General features: G+C 44.8%; 1 protein-coding gene across 3 annotated transcripts in view; it reads right to left on the bottom strand.

Annotated features, from left to right (window-relative positions):
* APPL2 (adaptor protein, phosphotyrosine interacting with PH domain and leucine zipper 2) overlaps window positions 1–15,122 on the bottom strand; it is a 62,783-nt gene extending 47,661 nt beyond the window's left edge. Inside the window, exons 1-2 of one of the 3 annotated variants that reach the window (XM_075938590.1) lie at window positions 14,771–15,122; window positions 6,150–6,248 (exon numbers count right to left, since the gene is read on the bottom strand). In XM_075938590.1, the coding sequence (XP_075794705.1) occupies window positions 6,150–6,248; window positions 14,771–14,824 (153 nt within the window). In that variant the 5' untranslated portion in view covers window positions 14,825–15,122. Of the gene's footprint in view, window positions 1–5,052; window positions 5,074–6,149; window positions 6,249–14,770 lie in introns of those variants that run through there. The other 2 variants (XM_075938601.1, XM_075938612.1) reach the window with 2 other exon arrangements.
* Window positions 15,123–20,636: the final 5,514 nt, after the last annotated feature.

The following is a 20,636-nucleotide window of genomic DNA, read 5'->3' as shown; positions in this document are numbered from 1 at the left end:
GAGAATGCTTCAGAAATTAAGATTCCAATGCTAGAGGATGCTGAGATCCCCTAGTCTTCAGAGGGATGAGCAGCTCACAGGATCTGGCTATTTTATAGCTTTCCCTGTGTAGCTGATCCACAATGGCCTGTTCAATCCTCACAAGCAAGGAGTGGCTTGTTGAAGAATAATCGGATAGGAAGAGAAAAGATGCAAGTCAAGGCTCTTCTGTAAAACAGCGACAGCAGCTACAGCCCATCTGCTGAATGTTTAGAATGTGTTTTCCTCTCTGTAGCATTCAGATCTCCAAATTCTATTCCACAATCAGAGACATATACTTGTTTCTAGGCCTGGTAACAATTCCAAAGCTGATCAGCAATATTTAAATGGAGTTCCATGGCACTGTAAATACAACATTCATCTTGCTCTTAAATCCTGTTTACCTTTAACTTTCTTATTTACATATGGAGAATACATATCACAGGCAGTGCCCCTCATGTAAACAATGCACACTTAGGATCAATACAGCATTATAAACAAGCATGGTACTTTACAAAATTAGTGTTGCCAACTCCACTAGTTTTATTGCAGGTCTCATGACATCTGGTATTTGATTTAAAGCCACACATTGTTGTAAGAGAATCTCAACTTTCACAGAAAGCAGAAAAGTTTCTAGCCCTCGCTGTTACAGAGAAAAGCTTGAAAATACCACCAATGTGCACCCACAAAGCTCAAAGACCAGAAAGAAAATAAAAGGAACCCAACATGTACTATATTATTTTTAAAAATAAATTAGTATTATTTTAATCCAATCTCATGATTTTGTAAAGCCTGACTCATGAATTTTGGATGTTTGGGATTGGAAATAATAAATAAGAAAATCCATGTTCCCAAAGTGCTGGAATTTCATTCATAGATCCTAAGAGTTTTGAATTAAATTAAAAGACTCCTATGGACTCCAAAGGGCTCTACAGGCTTTCTGAAACCAAGGGATGGTCTTAGATCAAAAAAGGGGCATCGCTGAGCACAAAAATAAGGATTAATTAATTTCGGGGGTAGGGCAGTAGAATGAAACTACTTTAAAGAACACACTAAAACAACCTTAGGTAGATCCAAATTATCTACTGTAGAATCTCAGAGTAACAAAACACTAGAGTTACAAAATGACCAGTAAACCACACATCTCATTTGGAACCAGAAGAACACCATCAGGCAGCAGTACAGAACAACAACAACAACAACAAAAAACCCCAAACCCCACAAGCACAGTACAGTATTGTGTTAAATGTAACAAAGGGAAAGTAGCATTTTTTCCTGCACAGTGAAGTTTCAAAGCTGCATTATGTCAATGTTTAGTTGTAAACTTCTCAAAGAATAACCAGAATGTTTTGTACACAATTACAAACATGTCATAGTTACGAACAACCTCCGTTTCCGAGATGTTTGTAACTCTGAGGTGGTACTGTAATTGATACTCAGTACTCTCACTTTTCTTGGTATCACTTAGCCAATCCTCAGGACCTTTGCACAAAAATATTTTCTTTCTATGCTACTAAAGGCAGCATTAGTTTACTTCTTTCTGGTTCTCTTCCTTCCCTTGCCCCCAGCTGCTACAAACAGTGTTAGTATTAGGGATGTTAAATATTGGTTAATTGAATAGTCAATTAATCTCATGAATTCTTTATCAGTTACTCAACTATTCTATAGTCCCAGAAGGGAGGGAGGGGGCTGGCAGCCAGTGCACTCTGGCCCCACTCCTGAGGAGCCCCCTACCACTCCACAGTGCTGCCTCTAAATTTCTATCCCTCATACTCCTGGAGCAAAGACAGAAAATATGACCCACATGCACCATGAAAGCTCAAATCTCACAATGCAAATAAAAGGCCTAGATCCACAATACCCTTAGAGATTGGGACCAAAGAAAACATGAATTCTTAATTAAAAAAAAAAAATCCCAACTTAAGAAAACAACAACAATCTTGCGCTTTTGGCAGGCCTAACTCCCAATTCTTCAATATCTGCGGTTGGCAAAACTCACTGCAGTTTTGTCTTTGACTTCCACAGCGCCGAGTGAAGCAACCTTAAGAGCTGTTTAAACGCGGATTTGCAATATTCTTGGAAAGCAGGTAAGTGTAATCCTTATTTTACTGACAAGAAAACTAAAGCAAAGGGGAACTGATTTGCCTAAGGCAAATGATTGGAAAAGCCAGGTTCAGAACTGAAGGCTCCCTACTTTTGTGCTTATTCTTCTATTTCATATTCCCTCAGAAGAACAGGACTGCTAGTACTTCTGAGTGGGTTATCAGTGAGATCAAACCAAAATGTATTCTAATGAAAAAAATTGCTCAAGTGTGTTTGGACCCAACATGGACAGAAATTAATATTATGAACTTTATTATTTATTTGATTCCAAAGAGAATGCTAATGATGAGGATTGCTAATGTGTCGGGACTCTGTCAGTGATATCTCTTGTATGTTCATGTTCCTATTAAGAATTCCTCAGTTGTGCAGAATCTAAATATACTTACAAGTCACTATTCCCCCTATACGCCTTCCCCACTGAGGCAAGGAAAATCATTAATTTTACAACCAGAGGTGTGGTTCAAAAGAGCTTCCTTAAAAGTTTAGGCTGATATTTTCAGTGCTCAATTGCCCTTACAATTAACGAGAATCAGCTTCCAAATGTTGTATGTAGCTTTGAAATTCTCAGCCATAATACAATACTTTCATTTTAAAAAAGAATCAGGATCTATATAAACTGACATGCATTCTTTAATATTACATGTAAATACAAGATTTACAGCAAAATTGTGCAAAACTAGCTATTTTATTTGGCTTGTCTCTCACACAGACAGTATGATATTCTGAATATTAAAAGTTTTTTCTAGCCACTGAGTTCATTTGAAACTGCATTTCTGGGCCCTGCACCCACAAATCCAATCTGATGTCATAGAATATTTATTCCTCCAGGACAGCACACTGGCCCCTAAGACATCATTAGCAATGCTGCTCACATGAGATCAATGCAAGAAGCAATACTGAAAGCAGCTAGTAGTAGGACATTTTCATTCATAATACTTCTAACATTAACAACTAGGACCTGACTTTTCTTACTAGTGATTTTGGGTTCCCAATTTCTGATTCCCTAAAGAAGCCTGATATGCAAAAAGCGGTCAGTACGTACCCTCCGAAAATGAGATTTCCCAAGTCAGACACTCAAAATAAGTTCAGGTTGAATCTCTAAAATCCGGGACTATGAACATTGCTGGACCAGAAAGTCCTGGCTGGCCAGGTTCTGAAGCACAGCCTGGCATGAGATGGCGGTGGGGAGCCCAGACCCAGCAGGGCCAGCGTGGTGGAGAGCAAGCCCTGGCCGGGGCTGGTGGCAAGGAGCTCAGCCCCAGCCAGGGCTGGAGGTAGCGGAGATGGGGTCCAGGAGTGTAGCCCCGGTTGGGGCTGGTGCAGTAGAAAGCACAGCCTCAGTTAGGGCTGGTGCAATTCAGGAACGCAGTCCCAGCTGGGGCTGGAGTCAGCTGGGCACACAGCCCAGGCCAGCACCATGGGGGTAGAGGAGCAGTCCCAAGCAGGGCTGGAGGCAGCGAGGCCGGCCCCTGTCCAGGGCTGGCACAGTGGGGGGGGGGGGGGGGGGTGAGGACGACACAAAGCCCTGGCCATGACATAGTGGAGGGCTGGAGGCAGCAGGGAGCACAGCCCCACCCAGCAGCAGAGCCTACAGCCAGGTAAGAAGCCTCTTGACCTCCCCTCATCCAGCAAACTCCATTGTTTGGGGCAACTCAGGTCCCGAGGGTGCCAGACAAGGGAGGTCTGACCTATAGTAACTTATGAAACCTCAGAGTCCAGAACAGCTAATGCGAGAAGCACGAGGAAAGAGTGGTCTAGGAGGAAGGGAGAAATAGGTCTGGCAAGGAGTAGGAGACTCAGTAATACAGCAAAGCATAGATGGGAGTGTGCGGTGGAACAGAGACAAGGGGAAAGATCATGGGGAAGCAAGAAATAGAGAAGATAGAAAACAGGAAAGGAAAAGAAATGCATCTCACTAAAGACAGCAAGTTTCACAAGTCACAATCCGCAACAGATGGAGCCTCACAATTCAATGGGCTTATTCTGTGCTTCTACCTTCTCCTCCCCCATACAGCATTCTGATACCGAACAATACAGCCCCTCCAAGGGTATGTCTACACTACCACCCTCGTTCGAACTAGGGTGGTTAATGTAGGCATCCGAAGTTGCAAATGAAGCCCGGGATTTAAATATCCCGGGCTTCATTTGCATCTTGCTGGGCGCCGCCATTTTTAAAGCCCCAGTAGTTCGGACTCCGTGCCCGTGGCTACACGCAGCACGGAGTAGGTAGTTCGGATTAGGCTTCCTATTCCGAACTACCGTTACTCCTCGCGGAATGAGGTGTACCGGTAGTTCAGAATAGACAGCCTAATCCGAACTACCTACTCCATGTCGCGTGTAGCCGCGGGCACGGAGTCCGAACTACCGGGGCTTTAAAAATGGCGGCGCCCGGCAAGATGCAAATGAAGCCCGGGATATTTAAATCCTGGGCTTCATTTGCAACTTCGGATGCCTACATTAACCACCCTAGTTCGAACTAGGGTGGTAGTGTAGACATACCCCCAGTGTGTACACTTTGGGCCTGGTTCTTCATTCTCCTACAACTGTGTAATGTCACTGATTACAATGATTTATTGATTTACACCAGTGAGAGACGAAACAGAAGCTCAGACCCAGATCCTCAAAGATATTTAGAAATCAATGGGAGTTAGGCACTTAAATACGTTCAAGGATTTGGAGTGAGTCTCCCAGCAATAGGCCAAGCCACTCTATTCCGTCTTCTCCTCGCCTCTTGCATGATCTCTGCCTCACCTGGGACAAGAATCAAAGAACTTTCAGGTTGTTTTTCCCCTGTATGATGGACCCTTTTTTCCCCTCCTTTAAATATTCTGAGTATTAATTTGAATACAGAGTCACTTAAGTTTAAGAAAAGATATAGGATAAGATGGCTGATCCTGCCAGCCCCTTCTGATTCAAGCAGGCCTTACTCACCTGCATAGTCCCATTATGGTGAAAGGGACTTCTTGTGTGAGTGGAGTGTTGCAGGTTTGGGCCCAAGATGTGGACTCTGTTTCCTGTTCAGAACATTAGGGTGGGGATTTTTTAAATTTGATTGCTTAAAATTATGTATCTAAATCTATACTTAGGCCCCCAATAAAGGTACCTAAATAAGGACCAAGGGGGTACAGTTTGAAAAGTGCCTATATAATTTAGGAGTCATTTTCAAAAGGAGTTTATGGCCATTTTTTCAAAGATATTTATTTAGGTACCTAAAGATGCAGAAAGGTGCCTAGTGAAATTTTCAAAAGCATCTAACTTAGTTAGGCAACTAAGCACTTCTGAAAATCCCACTAAATGTCTATCTGCACCTTTAGGTGCTTAAATACTTTTTCAAATCTTTCCCTTAGGCACCTGGGAGCCTAAAGACTTGTCTACACACAAAAACAGACCTAGAATGAAGTAGGATATTAATTTAAACTAGATTAATTATTCCATATTAATTACATGGGTAGATGCTCTTATTCTGAAACATGAATGCGTTACTCCAAATTAGTTTATTTCAGTGGCTCAAACTAATCCAAGGAATTCAATGGAATCAGCTAATTCAGAATAAAACACTTATTCTGGAATAAGACTGCTCAGACAGGGCTTCATTAGACCTGCTAAATCAAACTGAGAGGGTGCTCCCGTTGATACCAGTAGTACTGCTGTAAGGGAAGTCGACAGGAGCATGTGCTCCCATAGACCTCCCACTGCGTGGATGGCTCCAAAATGCTATTTAAGCTACTTTGACTCCAGCTACGTAATTAACATAGCTGGGGTTGTGCATCTTAAGTCAACTTTCCCCATTAGTGTAAACCAGACCACACTGAGTTAATCGGGAACAACTATTCCAGAAAAACTCCCTGTGCAGAAAAGCTTACATTTCACTGCAAGTCAGTGGGATTTAGGATACATTTTTCAAAAGCATATAAATAACTTATCTGCCTGAAACTAATTTTTAAAGGGGATTTAGACTAGGGATGTAAAATTTTGATTATTTGGCTAATCGAATAGTCGATGCAATTTCAACACAAATGAAAGATTACCTGAGCTCCGTAGACCCGTTGCATTGCCTGAAGCAACTGATTTGTATATTCTGTAAGGGTCCCTGCATCTTCTTCAAATACACTAAGCAAGGAGCGAGTCTTTAATAAAAGAAAAAGAAAAAGGAAATATTAAAAAGCTATTTAGCAAAACAAATCACTCAGCAATAATAAGACTGAATATACAGTACATAGCTCCTTTTATCCAACAATAAAAGCCATAACAATTGATCACTATAATGAGATTGGTAAACTGATGCACAAATAAGTGTTGTGACTAAACATTTACACTGAAAGCATTGGCAGAGACCTCCTGATTAAACACAGCCACATTCTTGTTCTTATTAGTAGACGCTCTTTCCAATCGAGTCAGGAATGTTACAAATCCTGAAACTGCTCTTGCTGATTACAGTCATCAAAACCATGCCAAGAACTTATGGTCAAAACACCAACCCTAGTTTAATTTCTCTACTCTTACAACACCTCCTGTAATAAAAACAAATGATCCTCCATCATGCCATCTCAGGAGGCGTCTGTGTTGAACAATTCTTGAAAGGAACGCTGCCAAAACAGACTCAAAATTAGATCCAACAGCACCAAGTTGGTTTGTGACAACAAAGCATACAGGTACACTTAGGCTCTGTCTATACATTACAGTTTAAAGTGCTACCGCAGCAGCACTTTAACACGGCAGCGTGGTCATGGCAAGAGCTCTGGGAGAGAGCTCTCTCAGTGCTCTATGTAAACCACCTCCATAAGGGGAGTAGCTCCCACTGCTGAAGCACTATCCACGCTGATGCCTTACGGCTCTGTAGCTTGCTGTGCAGGGGAGCTGTTTTTTCACACCCCCGAGCAAGAAAGTTACAGCTCAGTAACTTGCCAGTGTAAACAAGCCCTTAGTGCTTCATGTCCATGTCAGCATGTCTTCACTGACATTCTGCTTTGTTCTTGTGAGTAGAGGAGCAGAGTGGAAAACATAACTTGTGTTTTCTTGGAGAAATGCAGCCACTTGGTTTGTTTCAGCAGAACTGCCAAGGACAGCAAACTACATCGTTGCAGTACTATGTTATAAGGGGGAAATCAAGGCCAGGGATTAGTGCTGAGCAAGTGAATTTAATAGATCAGGACAATACAAGGGGAGATAAAATGCTGGACCGGCAGTGCAACTTTGGCAGTATCTCTAAGACATTCTGCACCTTGGAAATTCAAAATGTCCTAACTGGCAAATCCAATCTGTTTGATCCTAAATGGAAAGGTCTTCCCATCTGAACAGCTCAATTATTTTGCATTAGTTCCATCAGTCTGCCATAAACTCTAACGTAAATTCTTAAGTCAGCAGTTTGCAAACTTTTTGGGCTCTGGAGCCCTTTACATGCATAAAAATTTATGCAGTGCCCCAGCAGTCCACTGATTGTATGTGTTGTACTTATCAATGTTTCAAGTTGGTCAACCTCGCGGAGCCCCTGGAGATGTTTCGCGGAACCATGGGGCTCCGCGGAGCACAGTTTGAGAAACACTGTCTTAAGTAATAGCCATATAATATTGGGTCTGACATCTAGACAATGTTTTATTTGTCCTCTTTTAGGCATCTCAAAAGTGCAGGAAGTATCTTGGTACTAACTGTGGGAATTTACTCTACAGTCTTAGGAAGGCTGTTCAGAAGCATTACTATTTGGGAAGATGTCTTGCTTCTCCGAGACATTTACTTTTCTTTGCAAATCCCCAAGCAGAGATTATACATCACTTCTGAGAGATTCAAACCACCTCTCCTGAGATTGTTGGACTAAGACAATGCCTGATTTCATCTACGCTGAGAAGTACCTACTTACAGCTATGAAGTCATGTGGACTAGTAATTAAAGTGGGTAACAAAGTCCTATTGTAGACTCTGCACTGCTGTACAGGCTTACCTTGGGTAAATCGCTATTAGGGATCTTAGCAAGTAGTCGACTACCTGATAAGCATAAGCTTATCATTGGGTAGTTGAGTGGAATATTGACTACTTGCTTTCCTCTACCCCTTGCTGCCAGAGCAGCCCCTGTTCATGGTGGACAGGGCTGGCCTCCATGAACAGAGGCTGCTGGACTCAGCGCGAGATGGGACTGAGCACTCCTGGCTCACACTGGTCCGAGATGCTGCACCTCTGCATTTTAAATGTAGTAAGAGCCCGATAGCTCTTACTACATTTAAAATGAAGAGCCGCAGTGCGAGGGGCTTCCAGAGCCAGCTCCTGGAGCTACCCCTGCTGCAGCTCAGCAAAACAGCCCTTATCAACTAATTGTATAGTCGATACAAATTGTATTGACTACACGATTAGTCAGACAACCGCAATTTAATATCCTTAATCAATGTATCTCAACACCACAGTTTACTAATGTTAAATGAGCACATTACTACCTGTCTTAGAAACATTGGTGGGTGAGAGGATAATGTGCATCTGGAAAGAACTTTAAGATTGTGGCATAAAAAGGAGCACTTGGAGTGCAAAATATTGTTTTCCTAAAAACAAGAGCACATCCAAATCAAACAGGGCCAGAATTCAAAACACACCAATAAAAAGGCTATATCGGGCCTGATCCTGCAAGCCCTTGACATGCCGAATTTCCTTTCAATAAAGCCCCATGTTGAGAGATTTTCCAAGACAGGACCCCTACCTGGATTTTAATAACTGAAATACATTAATTTGCAAAAACACTTGAATTTTAAGTTGTTGCAATCACTGAATAGAGTTTTGATCATTTAAAACTTCTGTTCACGATAGCCCATTTTTTCCTTCACCTAACACTGAACATTGTTATACTGTGCTGTGGCAAAAGACTGATTGTACAAGACAAAGTAAACAAAAGATCATGATTAAAGGATAAAGCAACAGAATTATGAGAAATGTTAAGCAACAAACTTCTCAGATAAAATATTTTCAAAAAATAGAAACCTAAAATTAGGCTCCTAAGTGTATATTTATATAAGACAGCACACAGATGGCAACTAGATACCTATATGCTATTGCATTTAGTATAGTCGCCTTGAAAAATCCCAGCTTTATTTATTCAGATGTCTAAATATGGAGTTGTTTCTTAATTTTAGGCACCTAATTATTTATTTACTGAATCTTGGCCTCAGCTATTAGCACTTTTGATAAAGAATAATAAACTCTATAAATGATCCAAATAGTTTGGATATATTAGGACTCAAAATCTTTATTATGATTCTTTAAAAGAAAAAAAAAATCACTATTTTAGGCCAGTGTAGCTAGCAATAAACAGATGTATAATTTACTTGTTGCTGTTTTGTCAAATTCTTGCATACAATATAACACTGCAGAAGTGAACCATGGTAATCCAAACATAACCTTTTCACGTTTCTGTGGAGACTTCATTAATCATGCCATCACCCTTCCTGCTGAAAACATGGGGCCAAACCCAGCCTTGACAAGAGTAACTCTGTTGATTTCAGCATGGCTGCTTGGGTGAGTCTGTCTCCTAATTTGCTCAAACACATTAAATGGAATGCATTCATGAGGGGCTTTTTTGCATTGAGCTTTGGGACCAATGAAGATATACAGGCAGTCCCGGGGTTACGTACAAGATAGGGACTGTAGGTTTGTTCTTAAGTTGAATCTGTATGTAAGTCGGAACTGGCGTCAGCCGCTGCTGAAACTGATCAGTTTCAACAGCGGCAGAATCTGGACGCCAGTTCTAACTTACATACAGATTCAACTTAAGAAACCCAGGCGTCCCCAAGTCAGCTGCTGCTGAAACTGATCAGCGGCTGATTACAGGAAGCCTGGGGCAGAGCAACTCTGCCTCGGGCTTCCTGTAGTCAGCCGCTGGTCAGTTTCAGCAGCGGCTGACTTGGGGACGCCTGGGGCAGAGCAGGTGGGGTGCTGCTGGGTTGCTCCAGTAGCGCCGCTCCTCGGCGCTACTGGAGCAACCCAGCAGCACCCCACCTGCTCTGCCCCAGGCGTCCCCAAGTCAGCCACTGCTGAAACTGACCAGCAGCAGCTGAATCAGGACGCCTGGGGCAGAGCAGCTGGGGTGCTGCCGGGTTAGTACAGTAGCGCCAAGGAGCGGCGCTACTGGAGCAACCCAGCAGCACCCCAGCTGCTCTGTCCCAGGCGTAGGCAAGAAAAGCCTGGTCTGCTGGGGGGGCACTAGCTGCCCCCCCCCCCCAGCAGACCAGGGAGACGCGGGTGGCGGGACTGCCCACATCCTCCAAGGCTTTGCTCCGTCTCCCTGGTCTGCTGACCAGGGAGAAGGGGAGCAAAGCCTTGGAGCATGTCCGCAGCGGGACAGCCCAGGCGCGCCTGGGCTGTCCCGCTGCGGGTGTGCTCCGCGGCTTTGCTCCCGGTCCCCCTGGTCTGCTGGGGGGGTCCAGCAAAGCCGCTGGACCCCCCCAGCAGACCAGGGACACCCGAGCAAAGCTGCCCGGGCGGCAGCTTTGCTCGGGTGTCCCTGGTCTGCTGGAGGGGGGGGGGGGGGTCCAGCAGCTTTGCTGGACCCCCCCAGCAGACCAGGGGGACAGGAGCAAAGCTGCCCAGGCGGCGGGAGTCCCACTGCCTGGGCGACTTTGTTCCCGGGCAAACGAGCAAAGCCGCCCAGGCGGCGGCTTTGCTCGGGTGTCCCTGGTCTGCTGGGGGTGGTCCAGCGGCTTTGCTGGACCCCCCCCCCCAGCAGACCAGGAAGACCGGGAGAAGCTTTTCTCGCCCCGGAGGACACGGGTGGCGACCCGCCGCCCGTGAGCTCCAGGGCGAGAAAAGCCCCGTTCGTAAGTGCGGATCCTACGTAAGTCGGATCTGTGTAAGTCGGGGACTGCCTGTAATTACAATACTCTTGGTTAAAAAAGGGAGAAAGAAAATGAGCTTTGTAAACCTTATCAATAACTTATGACTAGGGTTCGCCAAGCGACGGCAAGCCCCACTCACCAGCCGCGTGGTTCTGCAAACTGTGCATGCGCAGATTGCGTGGCGCCGCCTATTCCGGCTTATAATCTACTCGCCACGAGCGAGTAGATTACATGATTTGTCGAGCCCTGCTTATGACTAATTCTCTTTGCATCTTGTCAGAAAGGAATTGTTTTATACCAATTTTGTTCTCCCCTCACATTTCTGAAAATTACTATACAAGCATCAGGCTGTCCTTGCTATACATCCAAAATATGTTCCAAAAAAACCTCGGACTTATAGTGAAACAACTTAAAGCAGGAAATCTTTTTCCTACGGCTGACTTTCATTTGCACAATTTTTTGGGGGGTGCTCTTTAAGTGCCAGGAATGGGAGGACTTACAATGCATCAGTTCCCACAAGCATCAATGATTCTAGCGCAGAACGGATGTATACCAGGGTAACTTATAGCAGGGACCCCATACTTATCAGCAGAGTAACAGACTAAGGATGTTAAGGACTACTCAACTATCAGATAAGCAAATGATTATTGCATAGTCCAGTCGACTAGTTGATTCCCCACTCCTTGCTGCCTCTATCAGATATTATGCCTCTTCCATATTTCTACCCCGTGCAAAGGAAGGGTTAAACTACTTTGTGTCAGGCTATGATGAACTAAGAAGATTTACAAACCCTAATCAGTAAGTAATGTGGCTGCTTTCCGTTTTTATTAAATTTTTAATCACATGAGATGCTGTAGATCAGTGTTTCTCAAACTGTGCTCCACAAGACATCTCCAGGGGCTCTGCAAGGTTGACAAACTGGAAACATCGATAGGTACAACACATACAATCAGTGGACCATTGGGGCTCCACGTAAATTTGTACACATGTAAAGGGCTCCAGAGCCCAAAAAGTTTGAGAACCACTGCTGTAGATGAAGCCCGAAAATGAGCTTACTGAGTGGCTGTATAAATTTCTTCACAATTAACATTTGCATTGAGCATTGGAGAAGTAAACACCACAACTATTTACTATATATTTGAGAAAGTTTGTGTGTCTGTTCACCTATCTGTCTGTGAGTCTGTTTGTTCAACACCTCCTAAACAGTAAAAATTTGGTATGCAACTTCCTCTTATCATAACTTAAAGCCAGGATTTGGTTGTGCCAGGACAATGGGCGTGTGTGGAATGTGATCGTTTCCCATCAAATGGAAAGAGATTGGCTGCTACCTCGCTCAAGGCTAACCCTGGGGAGAGGCCACTGTCCAGGTTGTGCTCCCACCCCCCCGTCCCGGGCTGACCTGGAGAGAAGCCACCAGATACTCTGGGTTGGCCCCCCTCTTGCCACCCCAGGGAGAAGCCAGTGGCCGCCCCTGCCCTGAGACCCCCTTGTACTCTCCCATACCTCCTAAGCCTCTTTCCTGACTCCTGCATCCCTACTGCCTCCATGAGCCTCCACACACTCCCTGTTCTGAGCCCCTCCTTATCCCCAACTCTGAGTGCTGTACCCCCCAGACCTCTGCCCCAAGCCCCTCCTCACATCCTGACTCCTGCACCTCCACATGCACACCCAGCCTTCTGCCCTGAGCCCCCCACATCTCCAAGCCCCTGCCGTCACTCCTGCACCTCCCACATCTCCAAACCTCTGCCATGAGTCCATCCATAAGGACTCGAGCAATGCCAGGTCACTTTGTTAGTTAAGTAATAAATCTTCAGTAAACGCGAAAAATTTATACAAATTGAAAATAAATCTAGTGTAGTTCAGTAAATTGTAGGGTGCCCCTGGATGAAAAGGAAGGAGAGTGTGATTCCTCCCAGGACTGATTTCCTTCCTCCTGCTGGTTCAGAACCAGTCAATTTAGAGGTGGCAGAATGGCATTGCAGAGTTTCAGTAGGTTCACCCTCCCAAGACTACTGCTTCTCCTTGCTATGGATCTAGGATTTGACTTCTCCTAATTCTGGCTCACCCCTGTTCTTCTTTCTTCCCTCCCTCAGTGTCACTCTCTTTCTTCATCTTGCCTCCACACATGTACATCCTCTTCCTACAAATGCCCCTCTTCCCATCCCTTGGCAAAGCCCCTCTCTGACTGCTGTTTCCCAGACCTTTCCCTTTTTTCCCCTGTGCCTGTAGCATCTCCGTTTTCCCCAATGTTCTGCTTCCCACTCTTTTTGCCTGCTTTGTTCCTCCCCATACAACTCTCAGGGCCCCTTCCTTCATGTCCATCTCTCCCCCTGACCATAAATACAGGTCATCTGCCAGCCTCTCCTCTGTGTGGAGCATTCCCCGGGTCCATGGTTCACTTTTCCAATAGAGATACAGCACTGACTGCCCCAGCATAGTTTGGTCTAGGGCATTGTAGACAGAAAGGGCTCTCATCTAATACAAGGAAATTCTTGGAGATGGAAGTGGAAGAGGGCACTAACAGTCTGGATTTAGTGATATGAATCCATTCGCAAATTTGTCCCTAAAACCGAGGAACATCCCTGATTTCAGGGATTGCCCTGGTGTCCTTCTCAGTTGTATAAAGTTCAGTATTTTGTCCCAGTATTATCGCAGTCTCTCACAAGTCTAGTCAGTAGAGCTAGGGCAATGGTTCTTGTCCAGGGGTAGGTGTACTTCTGCGGATACACAGAAGTCTTTCACAGGTACATCAACAAATCTAGGTATTCACCTAATTTTACAACAGGCTAAATAAAAAATTCTAGCAAAGTCAGTACAACCTAAAATTTCATACAATGACTTGTTTATACTGCTCTAAGTACTATACACTGAAATGTGAGTACAATATTTATATTCCAATTAATTTAGGTTATAATTATATGGTAACGCGAAAGTGAGCAATTTTTTGTGCTAGCCTTCTGCGACACTTTTGAATGTTTATGTCTTATTTTGTAAGCAAGTAGTTTTAAATGAGGTGAAAGTTGTAAGACAAATCCAACTCCTGAAAGGAGCACAGCAGTCTGGAAAGGTTGAGAATCACTGAGCTAGGGAATGTGACAGCAGGCTGGCAAACTGCACATACACCTCGAGCACCTGCACAGGTAAGACACATCAAAGGCTGACGCTTTGCCCTCCCCACATGGAATGCGAAAGGGAGTGGACAGTTTGACAGACAAGAGAGGGCACCCTTGTCTCAATCCTCCTTGGTGCCAACCTCTCCCAGACTGTCTATGAAACTCTCCCCTTCTCTCCTGCCCCACTGTGACAAGTGACCTATTTTCTCCACTTTGAGACTCTGCTCTGCCTATTCCTGGGGCGGCTACTTCCCCAGCCCACAGCAAAAGGATACTCTTCACCTAAGCCAATGAAAACCACTTAACTCATCCCTACCGTGCCTCAGTTTCCCAAAGTGTAAAACGGTGGCATACTCGCCCACCTCTCTCATGCGCCCTGATGGGCAGATGAAACCCGCTGCAGAAGCTCAAGGTACCACCGCACTAACCTACGTGTTACTGGGCAGTGACGAGAAGCTGAGCAAGGGTATCACCAGCTTGGATTGTGCCCCTGGGGAGGCTGGAGGTTTAACCCTTCCCACCCCTCTTGTGTCGCGGAGCCCTGCTAAATCCCGCGTTGCCTCCCCTCAGCTGGAAATGCAGGTGCGTCACGGGGATGAGCCCTGCGAAGCACGAGGGGGGCTGCTAGGGTATCCCCGCGGCGCGAGTGAAAACCTTGCTGGGCACGGGCCCGGGAACCGGGGCGCAGCACCGGGGACTCCCCGGAGCCGCCGGAAGCCGGGCACGGTACCTGCGGGCTGTCTTGCAAAGCCTCTTCCAGCAGGAGCTTGTCCACAGCGGGCATGTTGGAAAACCCCCGCCCCGCCGCCGCTGCTGCTGCAGGACGGCCTGGCCCGTGCGGCTGGGCTGCTGCGGAGCGCTGGGGCTTGTGCGCCCTCGCCGCGCGCGGAGGAGGCAGGGAGGGAGGCTGCCGTGCGCTGGAGCCAGGTAAACACCGCAGCAGCGCCGCCCAGTTCCTCGGGCCGAAAGGAAGCGAGTCACGAGGAAGAGCGACAGCCGGGCAGAGCCCCTCGCAGGAAGTGTGGCTGCTGCTGGTTTCCTGCCCGCCTGCCTTAACTCTTTGCAGAGCGGCGCGGCGCTTGCGAAACTCTCTCCCAGCCTCCCCAAGCCCGGCGGGAGGGAGACTCGAGCGAGTGGCCAAGAGGAGGGACCCCACCCGGGGCAATGATTCACAGGACGCTTAAAAAGCTGGGGTGTGTCTTACATGACGTTGCTTCTTTCGTCTGCCCTCTCCGCCTCCGGCGGGAAGCATTTGCGACAAGAAACGTGAGGGGATGCAAAGCGGAGCGAAATGCGGGCACATGCTGAGTTCTTCATCCCAGACAAACCAGAACACATTTTTGAACCTGGAGTATTTGAAAATGTACGTGGGTTGTCTACATTCCACATTTGAACGTTCCATAAACCGTGGAGGTGGACAAGGCTAAAGGTGCTGAACAGTTGTATTTCTCATTGGGCCAAGCTGTTTCCAGATCAGTAACTGAGGCATTCAGAATCAGCAGCCTCTTTAAAAAGGCCTCTTCGTCACTACATGCATCTGACGAAGTGGGTCTTTGCCCACGAAAGCTTATGCTCCTACACTGCAGTTAGTCTATAAGGTGCCACAGGACTCCTCGCCGCTTTCTGTAAAAAGAATGGCCTTAGAGTTAGAGTCTAGGGGAACTATATACATTGATCAAACAGAAAACATCAAGGAAGGTAAAAATTGCATCTAAAATGATATGGCTCTATCCCCACAGAGAAGTTTCCACCCTCTTCATGTAGTTATGGTGTAACTCACTTTTTTAAAGTACATCCAGGGTGGAAATTTCAAAACTGCTTAGATTTGGCCTAACTTTACTCATGTCAATCTTAATGTCCACTTGTTGCATCTAAATCCCTTTTAATTTTTCTGCTTTGTTTTTTCTTAAAACATTGTAGGCACCTTAAAATGCAAACAAGATAACTGCTAAAATATAAGCAGGTGCCATATGGAAAATTTTGTAAATCGGCTGAAAAATGGTTAACGTTAACCGAGTTTGACAGAGAGTCATCAGGAACAGTACTTCTGGCTGAGTTATATCCCCTTGGAATTTATGTTGATCTGATGTTAAATGGTATTGCTTCTGAAGCTTGTGATATGGTTCTTTAAACCAGTGTTTCTGAAAGTGTACCATGACCACGGAGCCTTGCGGCTCCCATTGGCTCCGTTTCGTCCTTTGCAGCCAACGGGAGCCGCGGGAAGTGGTGTAGGCTGGGCCACCACTTCCCGCGGCTCCTCTTGGGTGCAAAGAATGAAACAGCCAATGAGACCTGCACGACTCCATGGCCATGGCGTCAGTTCATAAACAAACCGGGGCAGCCAGTTAAAGTGTTTCTGAAAATGTTTCTGCGGTACACTTTCAGAAACATTGCTTTAAACCAATGTGCCAAATCTGCCTTGGCATGCCTTTGTTCTGCCAGCACTGAAGTTGGACTCTCTGTTCCAGTTCTTTAATTAAAATCAACAAACTGGATTGTCTTGTTGGCTTCACTTTGCCTGCCTCAGGAAAGAGTCCTGCACAGCAAAGATAGTCAACTAGTCTTTCACAAATATCGAGTATAAGAGGCTGAGTCAACACATTCCCATCAGGAGAAAGCAAAAAGAACAGGGGTTTAAATATTAATTGTGTTACAGAGATCATACAGATGGTGTAGTAACTTGTGAACAAAACTTCTTTGCAGAAGACAGAAATATTAAATAAGGTGTTAATTGGATATTAAGCTTAGGAATCCATGAGCACTTCTGAATCTGTCATGCTATCCTGTGATAGAGTCTGTCTCCATTTATCTTGGAGTCTTGGCTTTTTTTCTTTTTCTTACAACCTTTTTAAAAGGTCATTTGAAACCCAAACTCCATGGTATGACAGAGGAGCCAGACCTCTTAAATTAGGTTCAGGATATTTGTGGATGATTTCTTAACTGTGTCTTGCAGGCCACTTTCTTCCTCCAGTAATTGCCCACTTCTTTTTCCTCATGATTTTGCATATGGTGGAGTGATTAAACAACAAAGTATTCTGAAATACTTTCCACAGCAAACTAACACCTGTGGTTTTGCATCCCATCTGCTATGCAATCAAGAGCACAACCTTTGAGGGCTCACCTGTTTTTCTTGGTGGCTTTGTTTAGTTAATGATTCAAGTTTGGAAACCTATAATCATATTTTCAGCACGGCACCACACCTGGTTGGTCTGACTGGTTTTGCTAGTTCTATGCAAAGAGGACCCAAAGTATTTAGGATGTGCATAACTGTGGGTAGCAAAGTTCATCCAACTTAATGAATGGAGTAGCTTCACCTTAAGCTGTAGTAAAGGTTAAAGTAAATATTTTCACGTAAAAAATAAAAACTGCAAAATAATAGCAAAAGTAGAACCTTTTTCGTCAGAAAGACCTAAATTGTTGAGACTAGTGATTTTGGTGTCTTAATATTTGCGTGCTCAACTCAAGTCACTTTAAAGTCTTCTGTCTTTCTGAGGATGCTCAGTGCTTTTGAAAATCAAAACCCCTCAATATTTAAGCTGCAGAGCTCTGACCGTGGTTGACATAAACTTAAAAGCACCATAAAGGAAAGTTACACAATCATTCAAAGCTGCTGTAGCAGTCGCAAACTCGCTGTGAATTATATTTAAGTGTCTCAAGTTGAGCCCCCAAAATTGAGACATCCAAATTCACCTGTCTGCCCCAAAGAGCTTAAATTGGCCTATTGGATCACACCAGTGGTTCATCTATTCCAATATCCTGTTTCTGAAGAGGCCACTACCAAATATTTCAGAGGAGAATGTAAGTGTCTAAATAATAACAAGTTAGGAGGGAATGGTGTATGCACAGAGGAATTTAGACAGTTAGCTTAGTCCCTAAAGCATGAGAGTTTGTCACTCTTAATATTTTCTTTTATGAAATGGGTGGAGTTTCTTTTGCCCACATAAACGTCTAATGCTTTTTTAAATTCTGTTAAACACTTTCAATCAATGGCATACTGTTGCGATGAGTTCCATAGTTAACAATGTTTAAAACATAGAATTCCTTGTATTATTTTTTATTTTGCTTCCTTTCAATTTAATTGAATGTTATCTTGTTTTTATATAATGAGACGGGGTAAGCGGAGTGCTTATTAACCTTCTCATTGTTTTGTGTACTTCTTACATGCAAGAACAACAAGAAGTCCTGTGGCACGTTATAGACTAACAGATTTATTGGAGCATAAGCTTTCATAGGTAAAGACCCACTTCATCAGATGCATGTAGTGGAAATTCCAGAGGCAGATATAAATATACAGGCATAAGAAAAGAGTTCCAATCAAGAGTAAGGTTAGAGATAACGAGGTCAATTCAGTCAGGGAGGATGAGGCCCACTTCTAGCAGCTGATGTGGAGATGTGAATACCAAGAGAGGAGAAACTGCTTTTGTAGTTGGCTAGTTGGCTAGCCATTCATAGTCTTTGTTGAATCCTAAATTGATAGTATCAAATTTGCAGATGAATTGTAGCTTTGCAGTTTCTCTTTGAAGTCTGTTTTAAAAAATTTTTGTTGCAGGATGGCTACTTTTAAATCTGCTACTGTGTGTCCAGGGAGATTGAAGTGTTCTCCTACAGGTTTTTGTGTATTGCTGTTCCTGATATCTGACTTGTGTCCGTTTATTCTTTTATGTAGGGACTGTCCAGCCACACCATCACAGGACCTAACCACATCAGCCACACCATTACAGACTCATTCACCTGCACATCTACCAATGTAATATATGCAATCATGTGCCAGCAATGCCCCTTTGCCATATACACTGGCCAAACTGGACAGTCCCTACGTAAAACTATAAAACTCATAAATTGAAGTTGAAGGGTTTTTTCTCGAAATGACCCCACGGGGACCATGTTTGTTTTCTCGAAAGACGCTATTTCAGAAAAGCGGCGGTCTGCGATTATGCAAATGAAGCACGGGAAATTCAAATCCGTGCTTCATTTGCAATTTCACTCAGCTGCATTTGCATTCCTCTCTCAAAAGAGGAATGCAGTGTAGACATACCCTAACTTTAAAAAGAACAAGTAGTCCTACGGCACCTTAGAGACTAACAAAATTACGTAGAATCATGACTTTCAAGGGTAAAACTCACTTCATCAGATGAGTTGGAGTGGAAATAACAAAAACCAAGATTATTTGTATATAATCAGGGCTCACCGAACTGCGGCGAGCCCTGCTCACCAGCCGTGCTGTCCAGCGATCTGCACATGTGCAGATCATTCTGCGCATGCGCAGTTCGCCGGAACCCAGCTCTTCCGGGTTACAATCTACTCGCCACAGGCAAGTAGATTGTATAATTTGTCGAGCCCTGTATATAATTAATCATATATAAATCTTGGTTTCTGTTATTTCCAATCCAACGCATCTGATGAAGTGTGTTTTACCCATGAAAGTTCATGATTCTATATATTTTTGTTAATCTCTAAGGGTATGCCTACACAGCAGGGCTAAAGTCGAATTAAGCTACACAACTTCAGCTACATCAATTGCGTAGCTGAAGTTGAAATAGCTTAATTCGGCTTTTGGCACTGTCTATGCTGCAGGAAGTCGAAGGAAGAACACTCTTCCTTCGACTTCCCTTACTCTTCATAAAATGAGGGTTACAGGTGTTGTAGTAAGATGTTCTCCATCTCGACATTATTTCAGAATAATGGCTTGCAGTGTAGACACACTGTTTGTTATTTTGGAATAACATCAGTTATTCCGAAATAACACTGAGGTGTAGATCAAAATCACTTTTGAAAATTGGAATTAGCTTAGATCACACAGGCCTTTTTCAAAAGTTTATCCTTAATTTTTTTCACTCTCACCTCAAATAGAATTTTTCCATGCCTTTATATAATTTTCATTAGTCATCTCTAGACCCCTTTCAGATATGGATGACTTGACCAGAACTGAACGTAGCATTCAATAGGAGAGTGAACCATTGACCTATATAAAGACATTGTGACATTTTCTGTCCCATTCTTTATATATCTTAACATTTTTATTGCCCTTTGTACATTGATCAGAGATTTTCATTGACCTGCTGACAATGATGTCCAAGTTCTTTTCTTGAAAGGTTATAGTTAATTTAGCACCATGGTCACCAGCAGGTCGATCGCGATCGACTGGTCGATCGCGAGGCATCCTGTCCGCCCCGCCCCCATTTCCCTCCCACCCCCGAGAAGCCCCACTACCTACCTCCAGTGAAAATGGAGGTAGTGTAGGCTTCCTGGGGATGGACAGAAGTCCCCCAGCTTAGCGCCACTTCCGGCGATTCTGGACGTAGCGCTAGCTGCTCTGCCAGGTGTACTGCGGGAGGGAGCATTGGCTCCCTGCACCGCATAGGAGGGGTAAGTCAGCCCCAGGGGAGGTGCATGCGCGGGGCTTCCCTGCGCCGGGGGGGTCGGCCCTGGGGCAGGCACACGCGGGGCTTCCCTGCGCAGGGGTGGAGGTCGGCCCCCGGGGCAGGCGCGCAAGTTTTCCTGCGCCGGGGGGTGGGCCGCTGGGCTTCCCTGCACCGCGGGTGGGTCGGCCCCGGGGCAGGCACGCGCTGGTTTCCCTCTGAGGGCGGGGGAAACCT

This window comes from Pelodiscus sinensis, chromosome 1 (genome assembly GCF_049634645.1).
Source record: "Pelodiscus sinensis isolate JC-2024 chromosome 1, ASM4963464v1, whole genome shotgun sequence".
Lineage (NCBI taxonomy): Eukaryota > Metazoa > Chordata > Testudines > Trionychidae > Pelodiscus > Pelodiscus sinensis.
The sequence above is the reverse complement of the archived record's forward strand: the minus strand, read 5'-3'. Positions and strand labels throughout refer to the sequence as shown.